General features: G+C 41.1%; 1 protein-coding gene across 5 annotated transcripts; it reads left to right on the top strand.

Moving 5' to 3' along the window:
* Nucleotides 1–755: 755 nt before the first annotated feature.
* On the top strand, nucleotides 756–25946 carry LOC129732777 (dynein axonemal heavy chain 3). 5 transcript variants are annotated; one of them, XM_055694008.1, is made up of 18 exons: nucleotides 756–974; nucleotides 1028–1649; nucleotides 11947–12670; nucleotides 12735–13699; nucleotides 13759–13943; nucleotides 14013–14278; nucleotides 14347–15567; nucleotides 15632–15950; nucleotides 16008–16978; nucleotides 17038–17476; nucleotides 17540–17654; nucleotides 17707–17911; nucleotides 17974–20701; nucleotides 20796–20925; nucleotides 20983–23860; nucleotides 23927–24553; nucleotides 24677–24715; nucleotides 25446–25946. In XM_055694008.1, the coding sequence occupies exons 1-18, from the start codon at nucleotides 845–847 to the stop codon at nucleotides 25746–25748; spliced, it is 12867 nt and encodes a 4288-aa protein (XP_055549983.1). In that variant the 5' UTR covers nucleotides 756–844; the 3' UTR covers nucleotides 25749–25946. The 5 variants fall into 5 exon arrangements, with proteins under 5 accessions (XP_055549983.1, XP_055549984.1, XP_055549981.1 ...); XM_055694009.1 differs by lacking the exon at nucleotides 24677–24715; XM_055694006.1 differs by having other exon boundaries at nucleotides 13759–14278.
* Nucleotides 25947–25949: the final 3 nt, after the last annotated feature.

Raw genomic sequence — 25949 nt, 5'->3', positions numbered from 1 at the left:
GCCAGAATTCTATTCGAGGCCTCAAACAATCCTAAAGTTATCGGGAGCCGATTACTAATTGTCTTTGCGCCAAGCATTGCATTTCTAATTTGGATGAAGATTTGTATTGGGAAGCCTACTTTTCTGCATTTTCCTTTTTTTAAAAGCTGATGACGGCTCACCCATAGCTGAAAATTATTGTTTGAGGTCTCACATGGAACCAATGAAAAACTATGCTCTGGAAAATCGATTACCTTAACTCACCCAGATACAGAAATAGAACGGATTCAATATAGAACAAACTAGTACTGTAAATAATTATTTGAAAAACACTGTATAGAGGTATTTTATTTCTCTCAGATATCAGCGAACCTTTGTAAATTAAAAAATTGACTTTTTTAAATCACTAAGCTAACAAAGTTTAATCGAAATCTAAAAGGGTGCTTTCAACAGCTGAGAGAATTCATGTAAAATTCCTTTACATGACAGAGAAATATTTGGCAGGAAATTGACACACTTGTTTAACTTAAAACTCACTTTCAATCCACCTGTGGATATTTGTTTAGCTTTCAAGGTTACTACTATTTGTTTACAAATAGCCAAGAACCAGTTGGACATACATATCATAACAACACCTGTTGACTTGATAAAATCCACTTGTGGAATTGTTTACTACTACTCCATTCAACAAGTGCACGTGGCACGTGGTTATCGAATCCCCAAGTTACCATTGTCCTGGCGACTACTACGATTTCGTTTACGGCTTTTAAACAAATTGCTTATAGTTTTCATTGTATAATCAAAAGACTTACAATATACATTAGTTTTTCTTTACCAAATTTACTAAAAACTTACAAAAATAATTATGAGAAAAGCCAGAAGAGTGAAACAGAAAGCCAAAAGGAACATCGAAGATGTACCGTTTTACAAGTTTGTATACCGGAGAGACGAACTGCCGCTAGATCCAGCCAGGAGCTTCATAGAGGAACAAATTGGTAATCCAGGTCGAGGGTGTTTGAACTTTTAACCCACTTAAATCCTTTTGTAGCGAAAATCAACGTCATAAAGCCACCGTGCTTCAGCAAAGACTACAGCCTGCACCGTTATCCTAGAGGAGATGGTCGAAAATTCCACGATTTACTTCTGCCGGAAAAACTCTCCTCCACCGAGAGTCCAGAATACCCTCTGAGCGGATCCTCTTCTTCCGGCTCTCCACTGCAGAAACAACTACCGGATGTTACCGAACAGCTCATCCGACTGTACAAACACCTACGGTTAAAGATATTCCATGATCTAGCGCTAACTAAGCCACTCCTGATGGGTAACGAGTTTTTTCGACGCTACGGAAGGTCCGGTCAAAATGGCCGCCGCAAACTGCCCGCCATTCGGCGCCAGAAGCGCTCGAAAAAGTTCCACTTTGACGAGTTTGCCTACCGTACGCCGGAGGAGAATGACGAAGCGCTGCTGCGCATCCAGCGCCATCTGGATCGAATGATTGCCAAAAGCATCCGGGAGGCGGAGAAACGCCGCCAACAGAAGGAGGAGCAGGCACGAAAAGCGCAGGTGTGTGCTTCAACAACTAAAGGAAAAAATGTGTATTCAGTTAAAATTAAACGTAAACGGCTGAGTAACGAGCAATACATCAAGAAACTGAAGTTGGACGAGAGTCTGTGAGTATTATTTATTATTTATACCCAAACCAGCTTCAATATTCAATATGAAAGAAAAAACAATATACAAAATTTCACTAATTAATAAAACAAAAAACCATACGAGTGTTCAACCACGAATTTTTGTGTGTGTTCAAAGAACCATGGTGTGTTTAACATAAAACAAATAATTCAAAAGCGAGTTGCGAACAATACTTTTAATTTTTTTAACTGTGTAATAAATTGGAATGTCTAGGAAAGCACGCAAAGCTTAAAATTTTTTCACATAACCTGTGAAAATGCAGAAATGCGTTTGTTGTGCGCTATTTTTTCTTTCGATTTTGCAAATTTAAGTAATTTTTGTGGCTTGCAAAAAAGTTCCGAATGAAACGTATGAATACCTCTATCCAGCTCAGATTTATTATTTTATTAAATTCGCTTAACAAAATCTGATTTAGGAAGGCGCGTTTGTTATGAGTCACATAAGAATTTATCAATCTCAAAACAAGCATTGTTTTCAACGCTACTAATAGAACGTTTTGCAAAGCTCTTTGAAAGTACATGACTAACGTTTTGATGATTTTTGTTTAATCTAGCAAAAACTATTATCAATACTCTGTTAAAAGCTGTAACATCACGAAACTTGATGCAGAAAATTAGCCCGTTACAAATTTTATTTTCGTTTTATGTCACTCCCCCCTTAAAAAATCTTGAATATTGGAAGGGGAAGAAAAAAAAGCTCAAACCGTTTTGTTCATTTTATTGGTTTTCCGGCAGCATAAATGCTTTATTGAGCAACAAACAAGTCCAGTAACAGCGAGAGTGTCGCCAAAAGATAAGCGAAATAAATAATTATAATAAAAATATGTTATTTTTCAACATTTATTTGAGTGCAAGTTACAAACGTCATAACTTGCACACAAAATTTGATCAAAGATATTTCTTTTTTTCGTCTCGGTGTTATTTATTTTTTGCCAACCCATTTGCTAACTTTGATTACCTTCGACAGAAAAAGAATTCGAAATTTGTATCAGCCTTATAATAATAGAATATAAATATAAATGAGTATGATAGATTCTCACAAACACGGCTTGAAATCATTGCTTAAAGCATGAAATAAAAAAAATTCATTCAACAAGTGTTTCTAAAGTTTTTTTGCAAATATTGTCATGAAAATAGCAGCATTTGATACATGAAACATTTCTCATTATTCAAACATTATTCAACGACATTTCCATCATTTTGTAATGCTTTTAAAACAACCAATAGATACCGCTTGACAGGCAGTAGTTATTCAGAGTTGAAAAAGTAAAATCAAAGTAAACATGTACTCTTTTTCATATAATCTGAGTGATAACCAATGAAAACATCGTTAAATCCCAAACAACCTAATGTACCAAATAGTTTAACGCTTCAGATGTATAACTCTTCTATTAGCTGAATAACATCTCTTCTCCTCAGAAAATCGCTTGCGTGTAGGAGATTATTTTCCACTGCGAAAAAAACACTCACAGTTGTGACCAAGCTGACACACTTGCTTGAAGCGGACAGTAAATCGTGTATCCGTTTGCACTCCTGCGAAATATTAAACAGGTGTTAGCTTTCTCACATGAGAGGACATTGCGTGCACAATAACTACACAACAGAGATCACAACAGTGTTTTTACATTGTGTCTGTTGAGCCTTTATCAAAAGAGGGAAAAATCTAGGTAGGAAAGTAGATTGCGTTTTTTGTGTCGGTCGAATTTCTCTTTGTGTGGTTGAGCTCATAATGAATTATTTATAATACATTACACCAAATATCTCGAGTATATTATTTATGTATTAATTACACATTACGCCAAATATCTCGAGTATATTATCAAATATAATGAAAATAAAAAAAAGGGACACACTTCACAACACCACATTCTCAAGTTGTCTCTATTGTACTGCCGGTAACCGCAAGTCAGTCCCATCTGTAATTTTGTCAATTTTGAGTTAGCATCGGATTTTGGCCTAGCTTTGAGTATATTTTCAGATGTACCGATAAAAAATAGTGGTTTGTTCAACAAAAGTGGAAATCAATACCAAGTCGAAATGTCCCATTATGCAAAGTAACCGCAAGTCAGTCCCAGAAGAAAAATAACCGAAAGTCAGTCCAGTTTTACAAAAAAACATGCATATTACAACAGTAAAATGGATGGGGAGTGAAGAAGAGAAGTTCGATATGACCGTTTAGATGAAAATAAGTTATCTAGTAACAATTATCAATTGGGATTATTTTTTAGTTTGAATTGGTGATGAATTTTCTGCTAATACGAATTCAAATCAATTTTTTTTCTTAGTTCACTTCTTCGTGGATCTATCCGGGAAATCTTGAGTATCGAGAAAACTTCCAGGGAATCGTTCCAAGAAATCTCCAAAGGTGATGCTCAAATCTCATATGGATTTGTATCATGTTGACATTTGTTGTCGGATGAACCAACTGCAAACCAGGCTTCAGTTTCTTTATCCGAGTCCTCACCGGATGAGCTTCATCGGTTCCGTACATCAAGAGATTTTCCAACGTTGATATGTTTTAAATAGTTCTTATGAACATACCTACACTTCCTAACAGCGAAGGATTGACAGTTTTCCACGGCAACGAATAACAATTCGTCAACACGCACTATAGTTTCAACATGGCAATGTGACTGACTTGCGGTTACTTTTCTCTTCGGTGTAGAATGTAACGGCAAGTCAGTCACACTCAAGGTTTTTATCATAAAATCAATGATTTCAGTGGTTTTTACAACGTAGTTAGTGCAGGCTAGTATGCAAACTATGTTTTAGCATGAATGTTGTCAAAATAATTTATTTTAAATAAGTTATAACTGAGCGTGAATGAAATATCTTTCGAAGCTGTTTTCTCAATTTAACATTTTTACAGATGGGACTGACTTGCGGTTACCGGCAGTGTAGTACCCCAACAGTGCGCACCGCGGTGTACTTATGTGTATTCTCACTAGAGTAATTCACTACTTGTGTTTTGCTTCACTGTGATCAGAGCAGCAAGTGTGTTTATTTTTTTTCCGCGAGCGGCAGAAGCACAGCACGGAGCAGAAGCAAGTAGTGTGGTGCAAAAAATTGATACATGCAGCTCTCATGTTGAAGAAGAAGTACGAATTGAATTTTAACTCCACTCTGCACATATCGAAAAGCATAACAAGCCTGTTAGCAACTATATATTTGAATTATTCAATTTAACCAATTGCAGTGGTAAACACAGATTGTGCCCAAGAGCTCAAACTGAAAAAAAATATAACTTTTCAACCATTTCTGTGAATTTTGGTGCCCCTAACAAAGATAACTTTTTCAAAGACCTAAATGAGTTTTCCCGTAAACAAATGTAGAAGCAACGAACCCGGCGAGCAATTACTCTGCTGTATTTTGACGCACTTCTGCATTCACTAGGGGCACCAAAATTCATATGAATAGTTAAAAAGTATTATATAACCTTCTTAGGGCAACTTTTTTTTGTCGATCAATGTTGTCGACCAGACCTTTGGTCGACCAGTGTTGTGCTCCCACTTTTTCCAGTCGATAAAACTACATTCAACAGCGTGATATGCTGTTGTGAGGCTGAATGTGTTGCCCTCCGGCAATTCACTTCTAGCACGAGAAGAGTTTGATTGCCCTCTTTCAATCCGCAACGATATACAACGTGTTATTCTTTTGCGGCTTTCACTTTTTGCCAACACGGAATGAGTTTTTTGTTTCGTACATTCGTATTGCATATGGAAAAATCGTCGTCGTTGCGTCTTGCGAAACTGGAAAAATGACAAAACATGAAAAAAGGTGGGACCAATTACAGCATAGTTTTAAAGTAAAAATCAACGGAAAGTCGCTACTTTTCCAATTGCGCATGCATCATAACGGCACATGTCAGGTTCGATTTTACACTATACCATCCTGTTCTCAGTTACAGAAGCGAGCTGGTGATGGGTTAAATTAATTTGAGTTAGAAAAATACCCACCCTCCCAATTATAAATATTTTATACGAGAAGTACGACCTTTTTAACGCAATCGATAGTTTTAAATTGTGTCTGCTATTTAGCTAGATACTAACATTTGAAAAGGGCGTATTTTTAAAAGTAAAAATCTGATAACTTTTCCTGTGAATAAGTTATCGCTTTAAGTATTCAGAGAAAATATGCGCCTTTAGTAGTCCTAGAAGTCATCAAAGGACCACATTTTGAAACAATTAAACATGAAGAAGTTGCATTGAAAAAACATGATTTTTCAGACACATCCTAACCTACGATCTAAAGTTCATTATACCGTAAAAAGTATACTAGATAAAGACTAACTTACTTCAGCAAAGTTGTTCAAAATAAGTTGCTCTACAACTTTTCTGAAACAAGCAGAACTGTAATTTTTGTTTTTTAAAAAAGTTAGTTTCACTATTTTTGATTAAAATGGTGCCACTCTCATTTTCTTTTCAGTTTAAAGAAGCCCCAAGAAGTGTCCAAGTTTGTGCTTTTTCGTGGTCACTTCGTACGGAATGACCCATATTGAAAAGAAAACAATGGGAGTAAACAACGTACAAAATCAAATGTTTTCCTGCTATCTTTAGCGATACCACTTACCGTGAAAAGCACATTGCCATTTTACTAAGCTGTTTTTTTTTTTCTTCACATATCATTTATTTGACACGGCACAAATAATTTTACTAAGCTGTTGTTCAGTCAATGTACAATTTCAGAACAACATTCGAGTTGTTATTTATCGCGTGGGTGCTACTCGGGATGCGGTATATTTTTCCAAATCAATATCATATTTCCAGTTCGCTTATTTTTCGCTTTCCCTACTGCACATATTGTCTGCTTAATGAACTTGTGTGTTAACGGGTAAAAGCCGTTGTTAAAAATAGAAATTTAGTTCGATAAATTTAGCCCTACGGAGCCCCTTCCGTTGTTGTATCGCACTTGCAAGCACGACTCAGACTGACTTTGGTCTCGACCACACAGGTCTATAAGAGTTATCAGCATCAGCTGACTCTTCTGCCTGTGACGAGACATTTCTTTCAGTCTATAACTAACGCTTACCCAGCAGTGTGTGTAGTTAGGGATGAGCAATAGAATAAATCGGCAGTGGAATGTGATACGATATAGATTGTGGAACAGTACCACCCCGTCCTCCGTAGTTCAATTGGTCAAAACACCATGCCGGAGACAGGGAAATTGGGGGTTCAAGTCCCGTCGGTATGCGGTATATTATTCCAAATCTGTATCATATTTCTAGTTCGCTTATATTTCGCTTTCCCTACTGCACATACTGTCTTCCTAATGAACCTGAAATCATTTCAATCTATCATTTTTTATATGGCTGAAATTTTGCACAGATGTTCTTATGGGCTAAAGATGTCATTTTTTTATTGGTCAGCTTACAGCGTGTTCAAATCTTCAAAACGCGAGCTTTTTGAGGTTTTTAATTTATAATTTTTTTTGTTGGTTTTCTTCTGCATTTTTTTTTTCTCGAGGTGTATATTTTTTCTTGACGTACAAAATTATTGTCTACAATTTTGCTGAAAACTTTATGCTAGGGTGGTTTACCGGTAAAACAAAAACCGGTAAAACCGGTAAAACCGATAGTTTTTCCAATACCGAAATACCGATATTGGAGAGGCGAAAAAACCGGTATTTCCGGTATTTTTCTTAAATTTAAAAAATCACAATATTCATAAAACATTGTAAGGTTAATGAATGATACCCACTTAGGTAGGCGTTACAAAACACATGACGGTGTATATAATAAATATATTTAGACAGAAGTAATATTGAATATTAATTTACTCTAACCTCTTTATCAATTTTTGTTTCCTTCTTGTTTGTTCTGCTTGGTTTCAGATGATGTATCTGTGTGTATCAATAATATGTCAAAAAACTTCATATCAATAAAGCAAGACGTTTATTCTTCAAGTAGAACAGCTATTCTCTTTACACACTCATACTTACAGAGGCAACCCGTGGATTTTGAACCTTCCAGTTCAACCACAAATTCTGAAAATCATAGTTTGGGGCAGTAATCACAATCTTGTCCGCGAACGAACGTAAGTCATTATTTGTTTTGTGCTATTTAAAGGTAAAACTAAAAAAATTATATATAAATATAAATTTGAATTGGGGATTTATTTTTTGTTTGGCGTCTCCGTGTGCATTGCATAGGTTGCACCTTGTTATGAACAAGTTGTTCCTGATGCAAAGCGTTTACAGGATGAAATAATCAATCAATAAAGAATTTCTTCCTAAAAATTACTGCTCCTAATTCTTGAGAAAGTGAAATTCAAATAGCTGTAGCATGGTCAAAGCTCCGCCGCCCAAACTGCAGTGAATTTTATTAGCAATAATTCTAGCTGAGAAAAATGCTTTGTCAGGTTCAACTTAATTTTGAAGAACTGTTTAAAGAGCATCAAACAGAATAGAAAAGTATTTACCTTCGATTCCTTCGGATTCGTAGAATGTAAATTTTTGTCTGATCGTCATTTCATTTTCTTCTTCATTTATTCCCTATTCTCAACAGTTTTAATAATTGTTCCTCTAAGAATTTTTAATTTATTCATTATTTAAAAACTAAATTTCGCGATGTGAAGGAAATTTGAAATAAAAATCTGCATGTTTTTTATTTTATTAACAAAAATTCCGAAATTATGTTCTTCGTAATCATATCACTGGATTCATCAAGAGATCAAAACAAGTGGTCCAAAACTTACAGACAAAAACTGGGTCGTAATGAAGCATAGGTACTCATAAATGCAAAAACTTAATTATGCACCGACACGTCCATAGATGCGACCTGGAATGCTAGGCAAAAAAATAAATTTCAAATCCAAAAATCTGTATATATTTAATTATTTTTCAATTTTATTTTCAAATAGTACATAGTTTTTTCCGCGGACATGATTGTCATTATTTCGCCAAACTATGATTTTCAGAATTTTGTAGTTGAACAAGTAGGTTTAAAAACCACGAGTCGCCCTTGGTTTGGATTAGTCAGAAAAAAATAAAAATACCGGCTTTTTACCGGTTTTTATTTCTATGAATACCGAAATACCGGTTTTTCGAAAAGTCGGTAATACCGACCACCCTATGCCACCCTATGCCAATCAAAAAAGTCGTTCCGGCTTCATTTTTTTTATATAAAATCTTAACTTTTTTGTTTCTCATTTCTCCATGATCAGATAACCATCAACGTTTAGCTAATCTTTTGTAGTTTTCGTAAAAAAAAAACAAGAAATAAGCTTTTTAGGCTAATCATTGAAATAAATTATTGTTCACGGTGAAATTTTTTTATCTACACCATTTCCGAAGACGGCACACTGGCAAACAAAACAAATATAATCATCAATAACCTTTTTTTATTTCACAAATCACCCGTGATTGGAAAAAATACCAATAGCACAGAATGACATCTTTAGCCCATAAGAATATCTGTGCAAAGTTTCAATCAAAATAAACATGCCAATTACGAAACTTTATTAAAATTATTCCGTTGCATATTCTGGATTAGTATTTTCACCGGACATTTCTTCGTCGGAATAAAGCGCCGATACTAGACACCTTGTTTCCCATGGGAAACGACAACGACTGGATGACAGAGAAATAATTGAGCAACAAAAACAGAGTAGCGGCAAAGCTCTTTTGGTAACTATAAGTGATAGGGACAATGTCAAGAGCTAAAAGTTAGAAAAGGATAGGAAGAAAAATCGGAAAAAATGTTTTTTTAGAATTAAGTAGAATTTGTTCAATAAAATCAATCTAGCAACAGATTTGATTCCGGGTGGTCGTAATTTTCTTCGCAATTACGTGTATCTGGCAAAGGGCTAAACGATGAATCTTACCTTTGCATTCGGGCTTCAGGAAACCGTGCTTCAAAGCGGTCATAGTTTCACCTTTTTGACCAGTAAAAACTTTCAGGGAAAATCTTCCAGCTCAAAAACTTTCGGATCCCCAGACAGTCGCTTATTTTAAAAAAAATTGGACAGCATCAAACTTACCAGTCAACTCCCGGCCGAAGTGTCCCTTGCTGTTCATTCAATTCGATCCATGGCTGCAGCTCGCCAGCCAGCGGAGGCCCCGCAGGTCGTCTTCCACCTGATCGAGCCACCTTGCTCGCTGCGCGCCTCGTTCCAATCGGGTTGTTATCAAGAATCATTTTCACCGGGTCGGATGTCGGACGACACATCCTAACGACATGCCCAGCCCACAGTAATCGCCCGATTTTCGCCATTTGAACGATGAGTGGTTCTCCCAGCAGCTGATGCAACTCGTGGTATCAAACATTTTATGCATTTTTAAGATATTTGATCTTGAAAATATCGATTTTGACAGTTTCACGAAAATTCATCAGTCAAATGAGTGGAACTTCGAAAACTTTGAGGCGCACGAATTCCCGAAGCCCGAAACAGCTAAAATTTCGCATGGAAACTTTTTTCGAGAATACGAAACATTTAAGCTTTACCGCTGAACGAAATCCGCAGGTCAATTTTTTCATACATCCCATTGGCACTCTAACCAAAAATAGAGAACCCCTACACCCTCCTCCCCCATTCTCGGCGACGCCACAAGCAGTGGTTATAACATAGTAGAAGGCACATTTTTGTTGCCTTTTCCATAATAGGCCACCCTACTGCAATAAGACGTATCCCTACCTCAAAAACAATTAAACGTATCAGTTATTTTAAATCTACTACTTATTATCAGGCTTGTCATTTCTAATCAGAGAATAATTACCATGTAGAAGAATATCTTCCATGTTGTGAACAAAAGAAAAGAGAATATCTTCCACTGCAAGAACAATTTCTCACAAACCGGGGGAAACAGCGACACGCTTGCTTGAAGAGAGCAGCGAGTTATGTGTATCTAAGAAGCTCACAAAAACACCGCGGTGGAATCTGAAATATTTCTCCATAGAGATAGTAAACTGCTATGATCTTTCTTACACCAGCAAATTTGTTAATTTTTCTACGAGCGGCAGAAACGCATCACAAAAAAGAAGAAAAAAATGTGGTAAAAACAACCGCTACACGCAACACTTATGCTGGACAAGAAGTGAGCGGTGAATATTCGCTCTGCTTTTTCGACATATTGAGGAGAATAACAAACCTGTTCATAATGGCTTCATAACTTCTTAATTCAAGTGAGTTTTTGTTTAAATAACACAAGTTTAATTTCTAATTATTATAATTTTTTTTTTCAAATTGTTATTTGAATTATTAAATTTATTCAAGTTGATAATGCATATAAATTAGTAATGTTCATTGAGAATTCACCTTACTTATTTAATAAAAATCTCATGATACAATTTAAAATATCAGAGAAAAATGACATGAAAATTTAATGAAATATAATCCTTAACGGTAAGTTTTTTGTAAGATTGTTGCTTTGGTACCTACGCAGAGATAACGGCAAAACCAGCTACCACGATTCCCGATTACAAACGATAACCCCTGATCCCAAGCAGCAAAATTTGTTTCGTTAATGAACTTTGTGCATCACAGCAACAAATTCTTATGCGAAATTAAGTTGCAGTTACATCTCAGTTTCATATACAATGACAAAAAAAGCGCAGGAGGTGGAGCCAATTGCAACATTTTCGTTGTTTCAACACAAGTTTCAAGAATGAAACCGCAATGTGTATGAACTTATGCATGGAATTTTATAACAACATGGTAAATGCTGCATTGCAAGTTCATGGCTCAGTTTTAAATATTGCTTCCCTTATCATGCCAATGCAATCATCATTACCAGTTTTTAATTTTGCTTCTTCAATTCATCAGTACCTTAGCGTGATAATGAAATTCAAAGCAATTTATCATATCGTTTAGAGACCCACACTTTTTGGACGACTTCTAGTCCAAGCACCAAAGAGTTACAACGCAGTAAATAACCTCATCTCAAAAACAAATATAAGGCGAACGATCGAGCAAAAGTTGCTGTTACATGGCTTCAGAACATGACAGCAACTTTTAGAAGTATTTTTGTGTGTTTGTTTTTTGTATCTCGCAAGCATCACGTTGGCAACCTATATGCTCCACCCACTAGATCTATTCAGTGAAGGTTAGGTTTTCAAATGCCGTTTATACGTTTTACCAACAAATCTAACCTCGCGAATTACGTTGTTGGTGTGAAGATTTTTGAAGCAGCGATGCAACTTTAGTTGTTGCTTGTTTCTTTACAATTTCATCGTAGTAACAAAAAATGTTTCTTAAAACCTCGGAATTTCATTAGTGCAACAAATGATCACAATTTATTTTTTTATTATGTTTCAATTGTTGCTTGGGATGTATTGTTTCAGCAAGCTCAAGTATCTGCAGGCCCTGCTGCCAGAGCATCCGGACGACCAGAAGCGTAAAATCCTGGACAAATTCGATAAATGCTACCGCACAGCCTTCGAAGGTTTCGATGAGGACATGCGCCAGCGAACCCTTAGCCTCCTGGACGAACTATCGGTGGAGAAAATCGAACACTATCCCTCGCATCTGATCAAAAAAATCCTTCCTCGGATCGATGACCGCATATGCTATCTCAGTGCGGCACACAAGTTTATCCTGGAGGAAGAAAAGCTGTGGCCCAATGTTCATCCCGAGGTGATGCTGTTGGATTATCTGTTCGACCCGGAACATAATGTTCGTCGTGAACAAGCCGTTTATCTGACCATTCTGCTGATGGATTTACAAGAGGACTACAGATACCACGTGAAACGTTCATTTCTGCGCTATATCCTGCGTTCCGAGGAGGAACGTAATCGATTGCAACTAATCGTAGAGCCACCTGAATTTCCCGTAGCAACCTTGATCGCACCGGTTCCCTGGAAGTGTTCAATTCAAGTGGCCAAGAATCGACTGGAAGAAGTACTAATGAACAATCATCCGGTACTGCAAGCCATTAACCTGCTCTGGCATAAATTGTACGGTAACTTGTTGGTCGTAGACACAGCTAAGTTCTACAATACGGATATCCCGATGCATGCGGATAAAATAACGGAAACAATACATGAAAGTTGCCGAATTACACGGGATGTGAGTTTACGTTCTTAAAGTGCCATCGAATCGCTCATAGAACGGTGTCTTATTAACTTTTTAGATATTGGTGAACGATTGGATGCCCCGTGTAGCCGATCTGGTGGATGTTATGCGTAAGTACTGGAAGGATCTGGTACCGCGGAACTCCATACATGGCGGCCGAGGGACGATTTTTTTCAACTGCATCCACGCGCTCACATCGAACCATCTACAGGGACTAATCAAGAAGAGTTTGGATCACCTTGTTGATGCTTTAGAGGTTTATCGCGGTGGAGACGCTCCAGGGCAGATGTCCAAGCTGAAGAGGAAGCCTTTTATGACACTGAATGTATCTGTTGTTGGAAAACCGGACACTGAAATAGAGAAAAATACTGAGAAGAGTGATCTATCACTGTACGAAGCGGATGATGATGACCCTAGCATATTAACATCGGAATCTTCCGATAGCCCATTAACAACAACGGCTGATGAGCGAAGAACTTCATTCATAATGAAAAGCAGTGGCAAAATTATAATCTACCCCTATATGGAGGAGCTGCCTGATCTGTTCAAAAGTTATTTCGTCAAAATTCTGAAGGTAGGCTATAAAATTCCCAGGTTGGAATATTATTTGACCCAGGATAAGAAACTCTTGGGTTATTTGCACTACATCCGTGACGATAATGCGGACATGGAGAAACTGTACGAACGAGTGAAAGTCATCGTTTTGGCGAACCAAACTGGACCAACCACGTACTTGTATCCAATGTACGAGTATTATTTTCCCGTGTTAGCCAACAAAATGAAAGCTATAACCGAGAGTATCTTCTCACAACGTGAGCTACCGTCACTGGAAATATTTAAAGACCTCGTAGATAAGTTCACCGAATTGCTGCATGGAATTTACTTTCTTCGGGATTTCATTCCACTGAACCTTTTTATGTTGGATAACAGTCGACTCAACCGTGTTCTCGAGAACTTGGTTAAAGAATTGAAAGCGTTCGTAATAAATTACTTCATCACTCTCAACCAAGTTGAAAACCGTCGGTAAGTTTGGAAAGCTATGGATTGGACTGCCGTATGATACAATCTGCTTCGCTTTCTAGCATCTGCGACGAGTTCGAAGACATGTCCCTGCATGCCGGTGAACGACCGAAAGAAACTCCGGAAGTGGTCGCACTCCAAAATTATCTAACGCAGTGCCGCGAAGAGCGAATGTACCAGCTGAAGACCGAGATCAAGCAAGTTGCGCAGCGTGTTCTCTTCCTCCTGACCTACGCCATACTCGACAGTAATATGCGAAATTACGAATTGGTTCGAGAGCGTTACACCCTTCTGATGTTGGGCTTTATTTTTCCAGCCGAAGATATCAATCTGAACTCGCGTCTCTTTCTGTGGCCTCAGGAGCTGGAGAAAGTGCTTGATCTGAGCGGTGCCCGGCTTTCGGTGGTACGTGACAATCTGGAAACGGCACTCCGCGAACGACGGGTCCAATTCGAAAGCTATCTGAATACCGAGAAGAAAAAAATGGACCACTTCCGGACACGCGAGATCCGCGAAATGCTCTCGCTGGATGATTTGCGGGAAAAGGTCGCCACCGTCGATGGCTTGATGTTGATCCTGGAGGTATTCGTATATCGGTGAACGTCATGCTTGAATTCAGTGTTTTTCTTTTGTTTTATTTTACTTTGCAGAAATGTAGTAAAGAAGCGAGAGAAATTAATCAGGACGAGAATTTGCTGCAAATAGACCTCTCGTTCTTCCCAGCGTTGACCGAAATGATTGACAGAATGGCACCTATCGAGAAGCTGTGGCATACGGCGTATAAGTTTGATTCCTGTCATGAAGTGTGGTACTTCGGACCGTTCAAAGAGCTGGACGCCACCGTGATCACAACCGCGGTTGAAGATATGTTCCACTCGGTCACGGTGCTGCTCAAAGAACTGGCAGGCAGCCCTCAGGCAAAACGTGTGGCTGAACAGATTCGTATGAAGATCGACAAGTTCAAAATCTACTTGCCGGTGATGGAAGCAATCTGCAGACAAGGCCTCGGCGAGCGTCACTGGGCGCAGATATCAGAAGAGCTTGGCCAGCAAGTCAATCCAGACGTGCAAAACTCGCTTGGACTGATGGTTGATATTGACATCATGAAAATCCAAAATCGGTTAGAGGAAATTTCCAACGCCGCCGGGAAAGAGTACGAGCTAAATATACAGCTGGTGAACATGCAGGAGGAATGGGTTGATGTGAAGTTTGTGTGCGTCCAGTATCGCGATTCAGATATATCGATCTTATCGTCAGTGGATGATATTCAAACACTGCTGGACGATCACATCTTGAAAGCCCAAGCCATGCGAGGTTCGCCGTATATCGCTGCGCTCGGCAGCAAGGCCACAAACTGGGAAGACAAGCTAATTTCTATGCAGGATATCATCGATACTTGGCTAGAGGTTCAAGCTACCTGGATGTATCTCGAGCCTATTTTCAGCTCGGAAGATATTATGCGACAGATGCCTACCGAGGGCCGCCATTTCAAGTCTGTGGACAAATTATTCCGCAAAATTATGCGTCACACGATCGCTGATCCACACGTTATTCAAGCCACCGACTTTCCGGATTTGTTGAATGTGCTCCGAACTGCCTTCAAGGATTTGGAAGACATTCAGCGGGGGCTGAATCTGTACCTGGAGAAGAAGCGTTTGTTCTTTGCGCGCTTCTTCTTCCTCTCGAACGACGAGCTGCTGGAGATTCTATCCGAAACGAAGGATCCCATGCGAGTGCAGCCACACATGAAGAAATGCTTCGAGGGTATTTACTCGCTGCAGTTTGATCAGCAGATGGAGATTACGGCGTTCACCTCCTCCGAGGATGAGCAGATTCCTTGCACTAGAAAAATCAATCCGGCGCTAGCAAATGTTTGGCTTCTATCTTTTTAGTAGTTTTGGATCAATAGAATTTCTAATTGTTGTAACATTTCAGGGTTTAGTCGAGCGCTGGCTCAAAGAAGTCGAGGTTGTCATGTTGGAGAGTGTGAAAGAGCAAATTTGGCAGTCGTACGACTCGTATTTCAAGGATCCCCGCAAAATGTGGGTTTTGAACTGGCCAGGACAAGTTGTTCAAGTCGTTTCTAGTCTAAAATGGACCGAAGAGGCGGAGGAAGCGATCAAAGAGAATAAGCTGGAAGAATACTCGAAACAATGTACGTCACAAATCGGTGAATTAGTAGATCTAGTGAGAGGCAATCTGACGGCTGGGGCAACCATCACAATAGAGGCGTTGATAGTCGTGGATGTTCATGGTTTGTTCAATTAGTTTATAATTTTGACTTGAAAACAGGTTAACGGTAATTTTACAGCTCGCGATATAATCGACCTACTGATTGGAAAGAATATAACTGACACTGGGGACTTCAATTGGTTTTCTCAGCTGCGATACTACTGGAGGATTGACGATGACGACAAGCAAAGCTATGTGGCTTGCAGTATGGTTACAACAGATCTTAAATATGGTATGGAATACCTTGGGAATACGGGCCGCTTGGTTACAACTCCGTTGACGGATCGCTGCTTCCGAACCCTGATGGGTGCGTTCAAGCTGAACCTCGGAGGAGCACCTGAAGGTCCAGCTGGTACTGGTAAAACTGAGACATGCAAGGATTTGGCGAAAGCCGTAGCAAAGAAATGCGTAGTGTTCAACTGTTCCGACGGGTTGGACTATAAAGCATTGGGAAAGTTCTTCAAAGGTTTGGCACAATCTGGCTCATGGGCGTGCTTCGACGAGTTCAACCGTATCGAACTGGAAGTTCTGTCGGTCGTGGCTCAACAGATTCTGACAATTCAACGCGCCATTGCTGGGAAGGTAGTAAAATTTGTCTTCGAAGAGACGTCACTTAAACTGGATCCAACGTGTAACATTTTCATCACTATGAATCCCGGTTATGCCGGTCGAACGGAGCTGCCGGATAATCTGAAGGTGCTGTTCAGAACTGTAGCCATGATGGTCCCAGACTATGCCATGATTGGAGAAATAACGCTTTATTCCAACGGCTTCGACGAAGCTCGCATTCTGGCCCAGAAAATTGTCCATACCTACAAGCTGTGCTCGGAACAGCTATCATCGCAGCCGCATTATGACTATGGTATGAGAGCCGTGAAATCGGTACTCACAGCGGCCGGAGCTCTGCGGCGCTCGCAACCTCAGCTCTCGGAAGCGCAGATCGTGCTGCGAGCGATTATTGATGTGAATCTTCCGAAATTTCTACAGCAAGATATTCCGTTGTTTGAAGGTATTTATAAGGATCTGTTTCCTGGAGTGGATCTACCGCCGGTTGGTATCAGGTGAGTAGTCTAAGTTAGTCATGAGTTAATAGAGATTTCTCCTCGCAGCCAGCCCGTGAAGATATCGTGCGCTTGCTGCTGATAGAACTGGTTAAACGAAAGCTTCAACCGACTCCGTGGTTCATCGAGAAGGTAATGCAGATATACGAAATGCTTCTGGTTCGTCATGGTCTTATGATCGTGGGAGATTCGATGGGAGGCAAGACTACGGCCTATCAAATGCTGGCCGAATCTTTGAAAGAACTGCGCAAGGAAAAGGGTCACGGGTGCGAAGAACAGGGTGTTAGTTTTAGGATAATAAATCCGAAAGCCATTTCGATGGGACAACTGTATGGTAGCTTTGATCCGGCCTCCCACGAATGGTCCGACGGTGTGTTGGCCAACACTTTCCGAGAGATGGTTTACACCCACAGCTTGGAACGGCAGTGGATCATTTTCGATGGTCCAGTGGATGCCGTTTGGATTGAGAATTTAAACACCGTATTGGGTAGGAAAGAGTTTGGTTGCATTATAAGTAATTTTGGTTGATAAAATGTTCTACTGTTTCTAGATGACAACCGAAAGCTATGTCTGATGTCCGGTGAGATCATTCAGATGACAAAGCTAATGAACTTGATGTTTGAGCCGGCGGACCTTGATCAAGCATCGCCAGCTACGGTGTCACGGTTTGTCAACATGGTTTGGATGTTTCGATGTTCTAAAAATAAATATTTTCAGTTGCGGAATGATCTACATGGAACCATCGCAGCTTGGATGGATGGCACTGCACAAGTCATACTTGCTATACCTTGAGGAAATAGGAGTCAGTGAAATAAACATCGGTTTATTCGAGCAGTTAGCCGAATGGCTCATCCCGCCAGCATTAAACTGGTTGAAAAGCGTGGACACTGTTTTGAACATGTCCGAGATGCACCACTATTCTGTTACAGCTCCAATCAAATTCGGCATTTTACATCCACTAACTTTGAATAACTTTCTTTCCAGATGCTTTCCCAATTTTTCTCTATATTTATATCGCGAACATCAACCTACAACCAAGTTTGGTTCCAGCAGATATTCCTGTTCTGCTATGCGTGGGCCTATTTTTCGATCGTGACAGTTGAAGGACGTAAAACAATCGACTCTCTGTTGCGCAAAATTCTATACGGAGCCAACGAAGAGCACCCGAAGCCGAAGCACTTCTCCCTCAACCGGGGACAAATGTATCCGGAGAAAATGAACTTCCTCGACTATCGCTTCGACGAGCAAGAAACATGGTGGCCCTGGCTGAAATCGGAGGAACTAGTCCTACCGGAAAGTTGTGCTGTTTCCGAATTAATGATTCCAACTAAAGAAACCGGTTACATCCTCTACTGGACGGAGATGTGCCTTTCCGCTGGTATGCCCATTCTACTGGTTGGCCCAACGGGAACGGGGAAAAGTGCCACAATCGCCAGCTACATTCGGGATCTCTCGAAGGCCAAATTCATATCTAACATCATCAACTGCTCGGCACGCAGCACGGCCCAACAAATGCAGGACACCATCATGTCCAAACTGGACCGCAGGAGAAAAGGAGTTTTCGGACCTCCCGTCGGCAAGCAGTGCGTTAACTTCATCGACGACGTAGCCATGCCCGCGAAGGACGAATACGGATCGCAACCCCCGTTGGAGCTTATAAGACAATGGTTGGATCATAAACTTTGGTCCGATCTGCGGGATACCTCCAAGATAGAACTAATCGATCTACTGTTTGTCGGAGCAATGGGCCTACTGGGGGGTAGCAACTACATACCCCAGCGTTTGTACCGGCACACATTTATCGTATCCGTGGACTCGTTCGAAGATTCCACTTTGCTCAGAATTTTCTCCTCCATCGGAGAGTGGCACTTCTCGAAGGGCTACCCCGACACCGTTTCTCGTTTGTGCAAAAATCTTAGCCAAGCGGTCATTTCTGTGTATCGCGGAGCAATCGCAAACTTCTTACCAACACCGGCAAAGTCCCACTATCTATTTTCATTGAGAGATGTTACTAGAATATATCAGGGAATCGTTCTGGTACCCGCTAAGCGACTTCCGGACCCCGAAAAGCTGGTTCGGTTATGGGCCCACGAGACATACCGTGTATTCTACGATCGGTTAATCGATGAGACTGACAAACAAACAATGCTGCGTTTGGTCGACGATGCAGCCAACACTCAGCTACGCATGAAGCTGGAGATCGCTTTCGGCGATCGCCTGGAGAGTGGCCAACGGGTTAACGACAAACACATGCGTGATCTTCTGTTTGGTAATTACATGGAGCCGGATGCGGTCCAGCGAGTCTATGATGAGGTTGACAATTGGACGAAATTGGAGAAAAATATGAACTTCTACCTAAGCGAGTACAATACACACTCGAAGTCACCGATGAATTTGGTCCTGTTCCGGTTTGCTATTGAGCATATATCGCGAATTTCGAGAGTTCTGCAGATGCCACGTGGCCATGTGCTACTGGTAGGACTTGGTGGTGCTGGGAGACGCAGTTCGGTCAAACTTGCCGCAAACATGGCCGATGCAGTTGTGTTTCAGGTAGAAGTCACAAGAAGTTATTCCATGAACGAATGGCGAGAGGATATGAAAAAGCTGCTTATGAACGCCGGTAACGAAGGAAAATCAACCGTATTTTTGTTCAATGATTCGCAAGCCAAGGAGGAAGCTTTTGTTGAGGACATCAATGCCTTGCTGAATACAGCGGACATTCCAAATCTATTTCAATCCGACGAAAAAGCCGTCATCCTGGAGCAGATGCAACTAATAGCAAGACAAACTAACAAACCCATCGATTCGACAGCTTTGTCACTGTATAATTTCTTCGTTGAAAGAGTACGCGAAAATTTGCACATTGCCCTGGCCTTTTCCCCAATTGGAGATTCGTTCAAAAAACGAGTTCGAATCTACCCATCCCTGATAAACTGTTGTACGATCGATTGGTTCTCCGGTTGGCCGGATGATGCTCTTCAGAAAGTGGCCGAGAACTTTATCCGCTCCATGGAAATCGATCAGGAAGCACCACCAACTGAACCTTCTGCAACATCGTTACAACAGCCAGAAGATGACCAAGAAAAGCTGAAAACAAGAAAGCTCAACCGTTTTGAAAGAAAACTAGTCGAATTGGTAATGTCGTTCAACCGTGGTGTTGTGGAGAATTCCGAACGGTTCTTCTTGGAGCAAGGGCGAAGAAACTATGTCACTCCTACGTCCTACTTGGAAATGTTACGATCATTTAACACACTCTACCGCAACAAGTACTCGGAGATTATCTCCCAGCGTGATCGGTACACCGTTGGACTGGAGAAGCTAGAATTTGCCGCCGGGCAAGTGTCGGTGATGCAGGATCAGCTGAAAGATCTTCAACCCCAGCTTAAAAACACTTCGGATGAAACCGAAAAAATCATGATTAACATCGAACGTGAAACGGCCGAAGCCGAGAAGAAGAAGGAAATCGTTGGAGCGGATGAAACGGCGGCAAACGAAGCAGCTGCGTCCGCTCAGGCGATCAAAGATGACTGCGAAAGCGATCTACAGGAAGCGGTTCCAGCACTGGAGGCAGCACTCATGGCGCTGGATACGCTCAAACCGGCCGACATAACCGTTGTCAAATCGATGAAGAATCCACCGTCCGGGGTGAAGCTGGTGTTGGAAGCGGTTTGTGTTATCAAGGGCATTAAGCCCGATCGCAAGACGGATCCAAGTGAGTTGACGAGAGCGGGTTTCGGGTGCCAGGGATGCTGAAGAACTTACCGAATGTGGAGTAATTGCTTGTTTCGTTTTTTTTTTTATTTCAGCTGGCAAAGTACTGGAAGATTATTGGGGACCGTCGCAGAAAATGCTGGGTGATCTGAAGTTTTTGGACAGCCTTAAAACATTCGACAAAGACAACATTCCTATTTCGGTTATGAAGAAAATTCGCGAAGTGTAAGTTTGAAACTAAAAATTAGATTTGAAGCTTTGTTTATCTTCCTTCACGAACAGCTACATTGCCGACCGCGAGTTCGTGCCGGAGAAGATCAAGAACATCTCGATGGCCTGTGAGGGTCTCTGCCGATGGGTACGCGCGATGGAGATCTACGATCGGGTGGCTAAAATTGTCGCCCCGAAAAAGGTTGCCCTGGCCGGAGCCGAAGCGGAGCTCGCGATGCAGATGGAGAAGCTCAACGCCAAACGGGCCGAGCTGCAGGAAATCTTGGACAAACTGCAGAAACTGAATGATTTCTTCGCCGAAAAATCCCGAGAGAAAAAACGATTGGAGGATGAGATCGACAGCTGCGAGAAGAAACTGGTTCGCGCTGAACAGCTTATCGGTGGCTTGGGAGGCGAAAAGAAACGCTGGTCACAGTGCGCGCAAAGTTTACACCAATCGCTGGAGAACGTTATCGGAGACGTTCTGGTGGCGGCTGGATGTATCGCCTATTTGGGATGCTTTTCAACGGAGTTCAGAAGCCGTATTGTGAGCGAATGGAATCGACTTACCTTACAGAAGGAGATCCCGTGCTCGGAAAAATTCTCACTAATCTCGACTCTGGGTAATGCGTTGGAAATACGAAACTGGTCCAACTGGGGTCTGCCGACAGACGAATTCTCTGTGGAAAATGGCATAATAGTTAAGCAAGCTCGCCGTTGGCCGCTCATGATTGACCCCGAGGGGCAAGCCAACAAGTGGGTGAAAAATATGGAGAAGCAAAATAATCTAAAAATCATACAACAGTTGGATCCTAACTACATGAGGGTGGTAGAAAATGCTTTGAATAATGGATATCCAGTTTTATTGCAAAATGTTGGAGAAACAATAGACTCAGTATTGAATCCCATTCTAGAGAAAAATGTGCTGCGGCAAAGAGGTGCAAATATGATCAAATTCGGAGATGGTTTAGTCGAGTACAATGAGAACTTCCGATTCTACATTACTACTAGCCTCAGGAACCCGCATTATCTGCCGGAAACGGCAGTAATGGTTACCCTAATGAACTTCATGATCACAGAACAAGGCTTACGCTCACAGTTACTAGGCACCGTAATCATCCAAGAGCGTCCTGATCTCCAGGAAAAGAAAGAGTCCCTCATCATCGAATCCGCTCAGAACCAGGAAGCTCTGTACAATGCTGAAGCAAAGATCTTGCAGGTCCTTTCCTCGTCCGAAGGGAACATCCTAGATGACGAGAATGCGATCAACATACTTACCTCCAGCAAGCAACTTTCTGAGGAGATCCAGGCTAAACAGCTCGTTGCGGTCGCTACTGAAGCGGAAATCGATGCTGCTAGGCAACTCTACATTCCGGTAGCGCGTCACTCAGCGGTTCTTTTCTTCTGCACAACCGAATTGGCCAACATTGATCCGATGTACCAGTTCAACCTCACCTGGTTTTTGAACATCTTTGTACAAACAATTCTCAAAACTCCCAAATCGGACAGCTTGGACGAACGTTTACAGCTGTTGATGGATTACTTCACCACAGCTATCTATACCAACGTTTGTCGATCCCTGTTCGAGAGAGATAAGCTTATGTTTTCCTTCGTTCTTTGCTCGGGAATACTACGCGAAGAGGGCAAGATAGACGATCAGGAGTTGTCGTTCCTGCTCACCGGAGGACTTGCCCTTGATAATCCTTATCCTAACCCAGCCCCGGAATGGCTCTCCGATAAAGCCTGGACCGATCTTGTTCGTGCCTGCTCACTGGACTCTCTATCGCAACTACGCGTCACGTTCCAGGAAAATTTGGACCAATGGAAAAATTACTACGATTCGAGTACGCCAGAGGAAATCTCGCTTCCAGCACCATACCACGAAAACGATGGTTTAGTGAAAATCATTATACTGAAATGCTTACGCCCGGATAAGGTCGTTCCAGCGTTGCAAAAGTTCATCATACAAAAGATTGGCCAATCCTACATCGAACCTCCCCAGTTCAACCTACGAACGTCCTATGAAGACAGCTCCCCTAGAATACCGCTCATATTTATGCTTTCTCCGGGATCCGACCCAATGGACAGTTTGTTGGCATTTGCAAATGAAAAATACATGGGAGACGACAGCCGGATCATTTCGCTTGGTCAAGGGCAAGGTCCGAAGGCTACCAAGACTATACTGGATGCCATCAAGCTGGGTCAATGGGTAATTCTGCAGAACTGTCATGTCGCCGAATCCTACATGGATGAACTGGAGAAGTTGGTAATGGATGCCAGCTTGTACGAACATGTTCACCCGAAATATCGATTGTGGTGTACCTCCTATCCCAGCAAGAAATTCCCGGTATCAATTCTACAAAACAGTGTCAAAATGACCAATGAAGCACCGAAAGGGTTGAAATTGAACATGATGAGAGCGTACACGTCCGAACCACTACATAATGAGTCCTTTCTGGATGAGGCATTCCACGGAAACGAGGTCACTACGCGGGTGTGGATAAGGGGAGTTTTCTCCCTAGTATACTTCCATGCGGTTGTACAAGAACGCTGTAAGTTTGGTCCGCTCGGCTGGAACATACCGTACGAGTTCAACGAATCTGATCTGAAGATTTCACTGATGCAGCTGAAGCTGTTCCTGCATCAGTACTCGTATATACCGTTCGAAGGGCACATCTATCTGACGGGTGAGTGCAACTACGGTGGACGCGTAACGGATGACAAAGATCGGCGCCTTTTGATGGCACTGTTGAACCGAATTTACAATCCGAAAACCGTGGAGCTGGACGACTATCAGCTCTCCGAATCCGGTACCTACCGGGTACCGGTGAATCCCGTCAAGGCCGAAACCTTGGAGTACCTATCGACATTGCCACTGACCGCCCATCCGGAGGTGTTTGGTCTTCACGAGAATGCAGATATTACGAGAAATATAGATGAAACCATTTCGGTAAGAATTTTTTTGTTGTAATCTAGATCACTAACTCCACGATCATCAACGATCAATCTGTTTCAGCTTCTCGACAGAGTGCTACTAACGCAGATGCAACTTTTTGCTGGAAAATCCTCTGGTGGCAAAGATGAGCAGAAGATTGATCCAGTTCTGCAGATTTGTATGGAAATTATGAAAAAGATCCCTGAACCATTCGACGTGGAAGGCACTGCTGAGAAGTACCCGATTCAATACACGAATTCGATGAATACAGTTCTGCGCCAAGAGTTAACGCGATTCAACCGCTTGATTGTTTATATAAAAGCTAGCCTAGTAGACGTTCAAAGAGCGATTCAAGGTCAAATCAGTATGATTCCTGAGCTGGAACGAGTTTACCGCTCTATGAAGATCGGCAAGGTCCCGCAGGCATGGTTGGCCAAAAGTTATCCCTCGCTTAAACCACTTGGTAGCTACATTAACGATTTCGTATCTCGGTTGGCATTCTTCCAACGTTGGATTGACGACGGCGAACCAAAAGTTTATTGGATGAGTGGATTCTACTTCACCCAGTCCTTCCTTACGGGTGTCATGCAAAACCATTCTCGGAAAAATAAACTACGCATCGACGATCTGGTAATGTCATTCGAGGTAACGGAATACGAACAGGAAGATCGGGTACAGAAGCGAGCCGACATCGGAACATTCGTTAGGGTGAGTTGTACGAAACGTTTCTATTGATCATATAATGCACGCGCGCACGCACACACAACTCCTAGAGGACACAATAAGCTAAATAACATTTCCAACACATACACCATTGCATGCTTTCCACAGAATCGTCGCGGTAAAAACGAGGATTTCGTAACTTTTGATGTAAGTACACAAAAGAGGTTAAACAAAGCAACAAAATTTATTTTTTCTACATAACCATAATTTTGAACCATATGTATAATCTGATAAGTTCCTAAAAACTGTTATAATAACCAGGTTCTAACGTAAAATGCGATACCTTTAAACCTATTTTTCATATTATTAGTATTTAAAAATACACCGGATTTTCCCGTATCCCGGTGATTTTTATTGTTTTTTTTTCTGTGAAGGCTCTTTTGACTATATTCTAGAAATTTAACACTGTGATATTTTTCCGTGATTTTGAGATGTGGAAAAATTCTGTTCATGCTATTACAATTATAAACCTAATTTTTTCACATTATGGTGCCAGAATTTTGTGTACATTTTTGTCTAGAGTGTCTTGATAAATTATGTAATTTTTACTAATAGTATGTGCAGCAAAAATAAATCAATTTCAGTTTCCAGAAGGGAAACGATAATTATCAGTATTTTTTGCAAAATATATCCTGTAACAACCTAACAAACAACTATATTAAACAGCAGCCTATTATCGATTGTTTTTCAGACAAAACTCATAGAATATCGTGACTAATAAACTGTTAATTCACGGAATTGTTTGCTAAACTATGTATGTTTGAGTTAGAATTTTTGGGATTTTTCAAATAGCATACCAAAGATTAATACTGACACTAAACTCAACTCCCTGGTTAAACAACCATTGTGCGCTTATTAACCATTCCATCACCCACAGGGTTTATATCTGGAAGGAGCCCGCTGGAACCGGGAGCTGAAGTATCTGGACGAATCACTGCCCCGAGTGCTGTACGATATGTTGCCCATAGTTTCGATGACCCCAACACCGAAGGATCGCAAACCCGTTACCGGGCTCAACCGCTACGAGTGTCCCATCTACAAGACCAGCGAACGACGAGGTGTCCTATCGACCACCGGCCATTCGACAAACTTTGTAATGTTCCTCGATTTGGACAGCCAACGGCAGCCGGAGCATTGGATTCTTCGCGGCACCGCTTGTCTGTGCCAGCTGGACGATTGATTCAGCGGCTTTTTCCTAGAACAGATATTTAATCGCTATTTTATACACACCATCACGTTTAGATGAGTACCTTTCATGCGAATATTTTTAAAATAATCGTTTTCACACACTATAGAGTGAGTTTAGTGCCAGCAAAGAAATAAAATTTCCTGAGTGTCTTAGTTGCAGTGCAAAGCAAATATATTTACATCATATCATTTC

This window comes from Wyeomyia smithii, chromosome 3, assembly GCF_029784165.1.
Source record: "Wyeomyia smithii strain HCP4-BCI-WySm-NY-G18 chromosome 3, ASM2978416v1, whole genome shotgun sequence".
Classification (NCBI taxonomy): Eukaryota; Metazoa; Arthropoda; class Insecta; order Diptera; family Culicidae; genus Wyeomyia; species Wyeomyia smithii.
The sequence above is the reverse complement of the archived record's forward strand: the minus strand, read 5'-3'. Positions and strand labels throughout refer to the sequence as shown.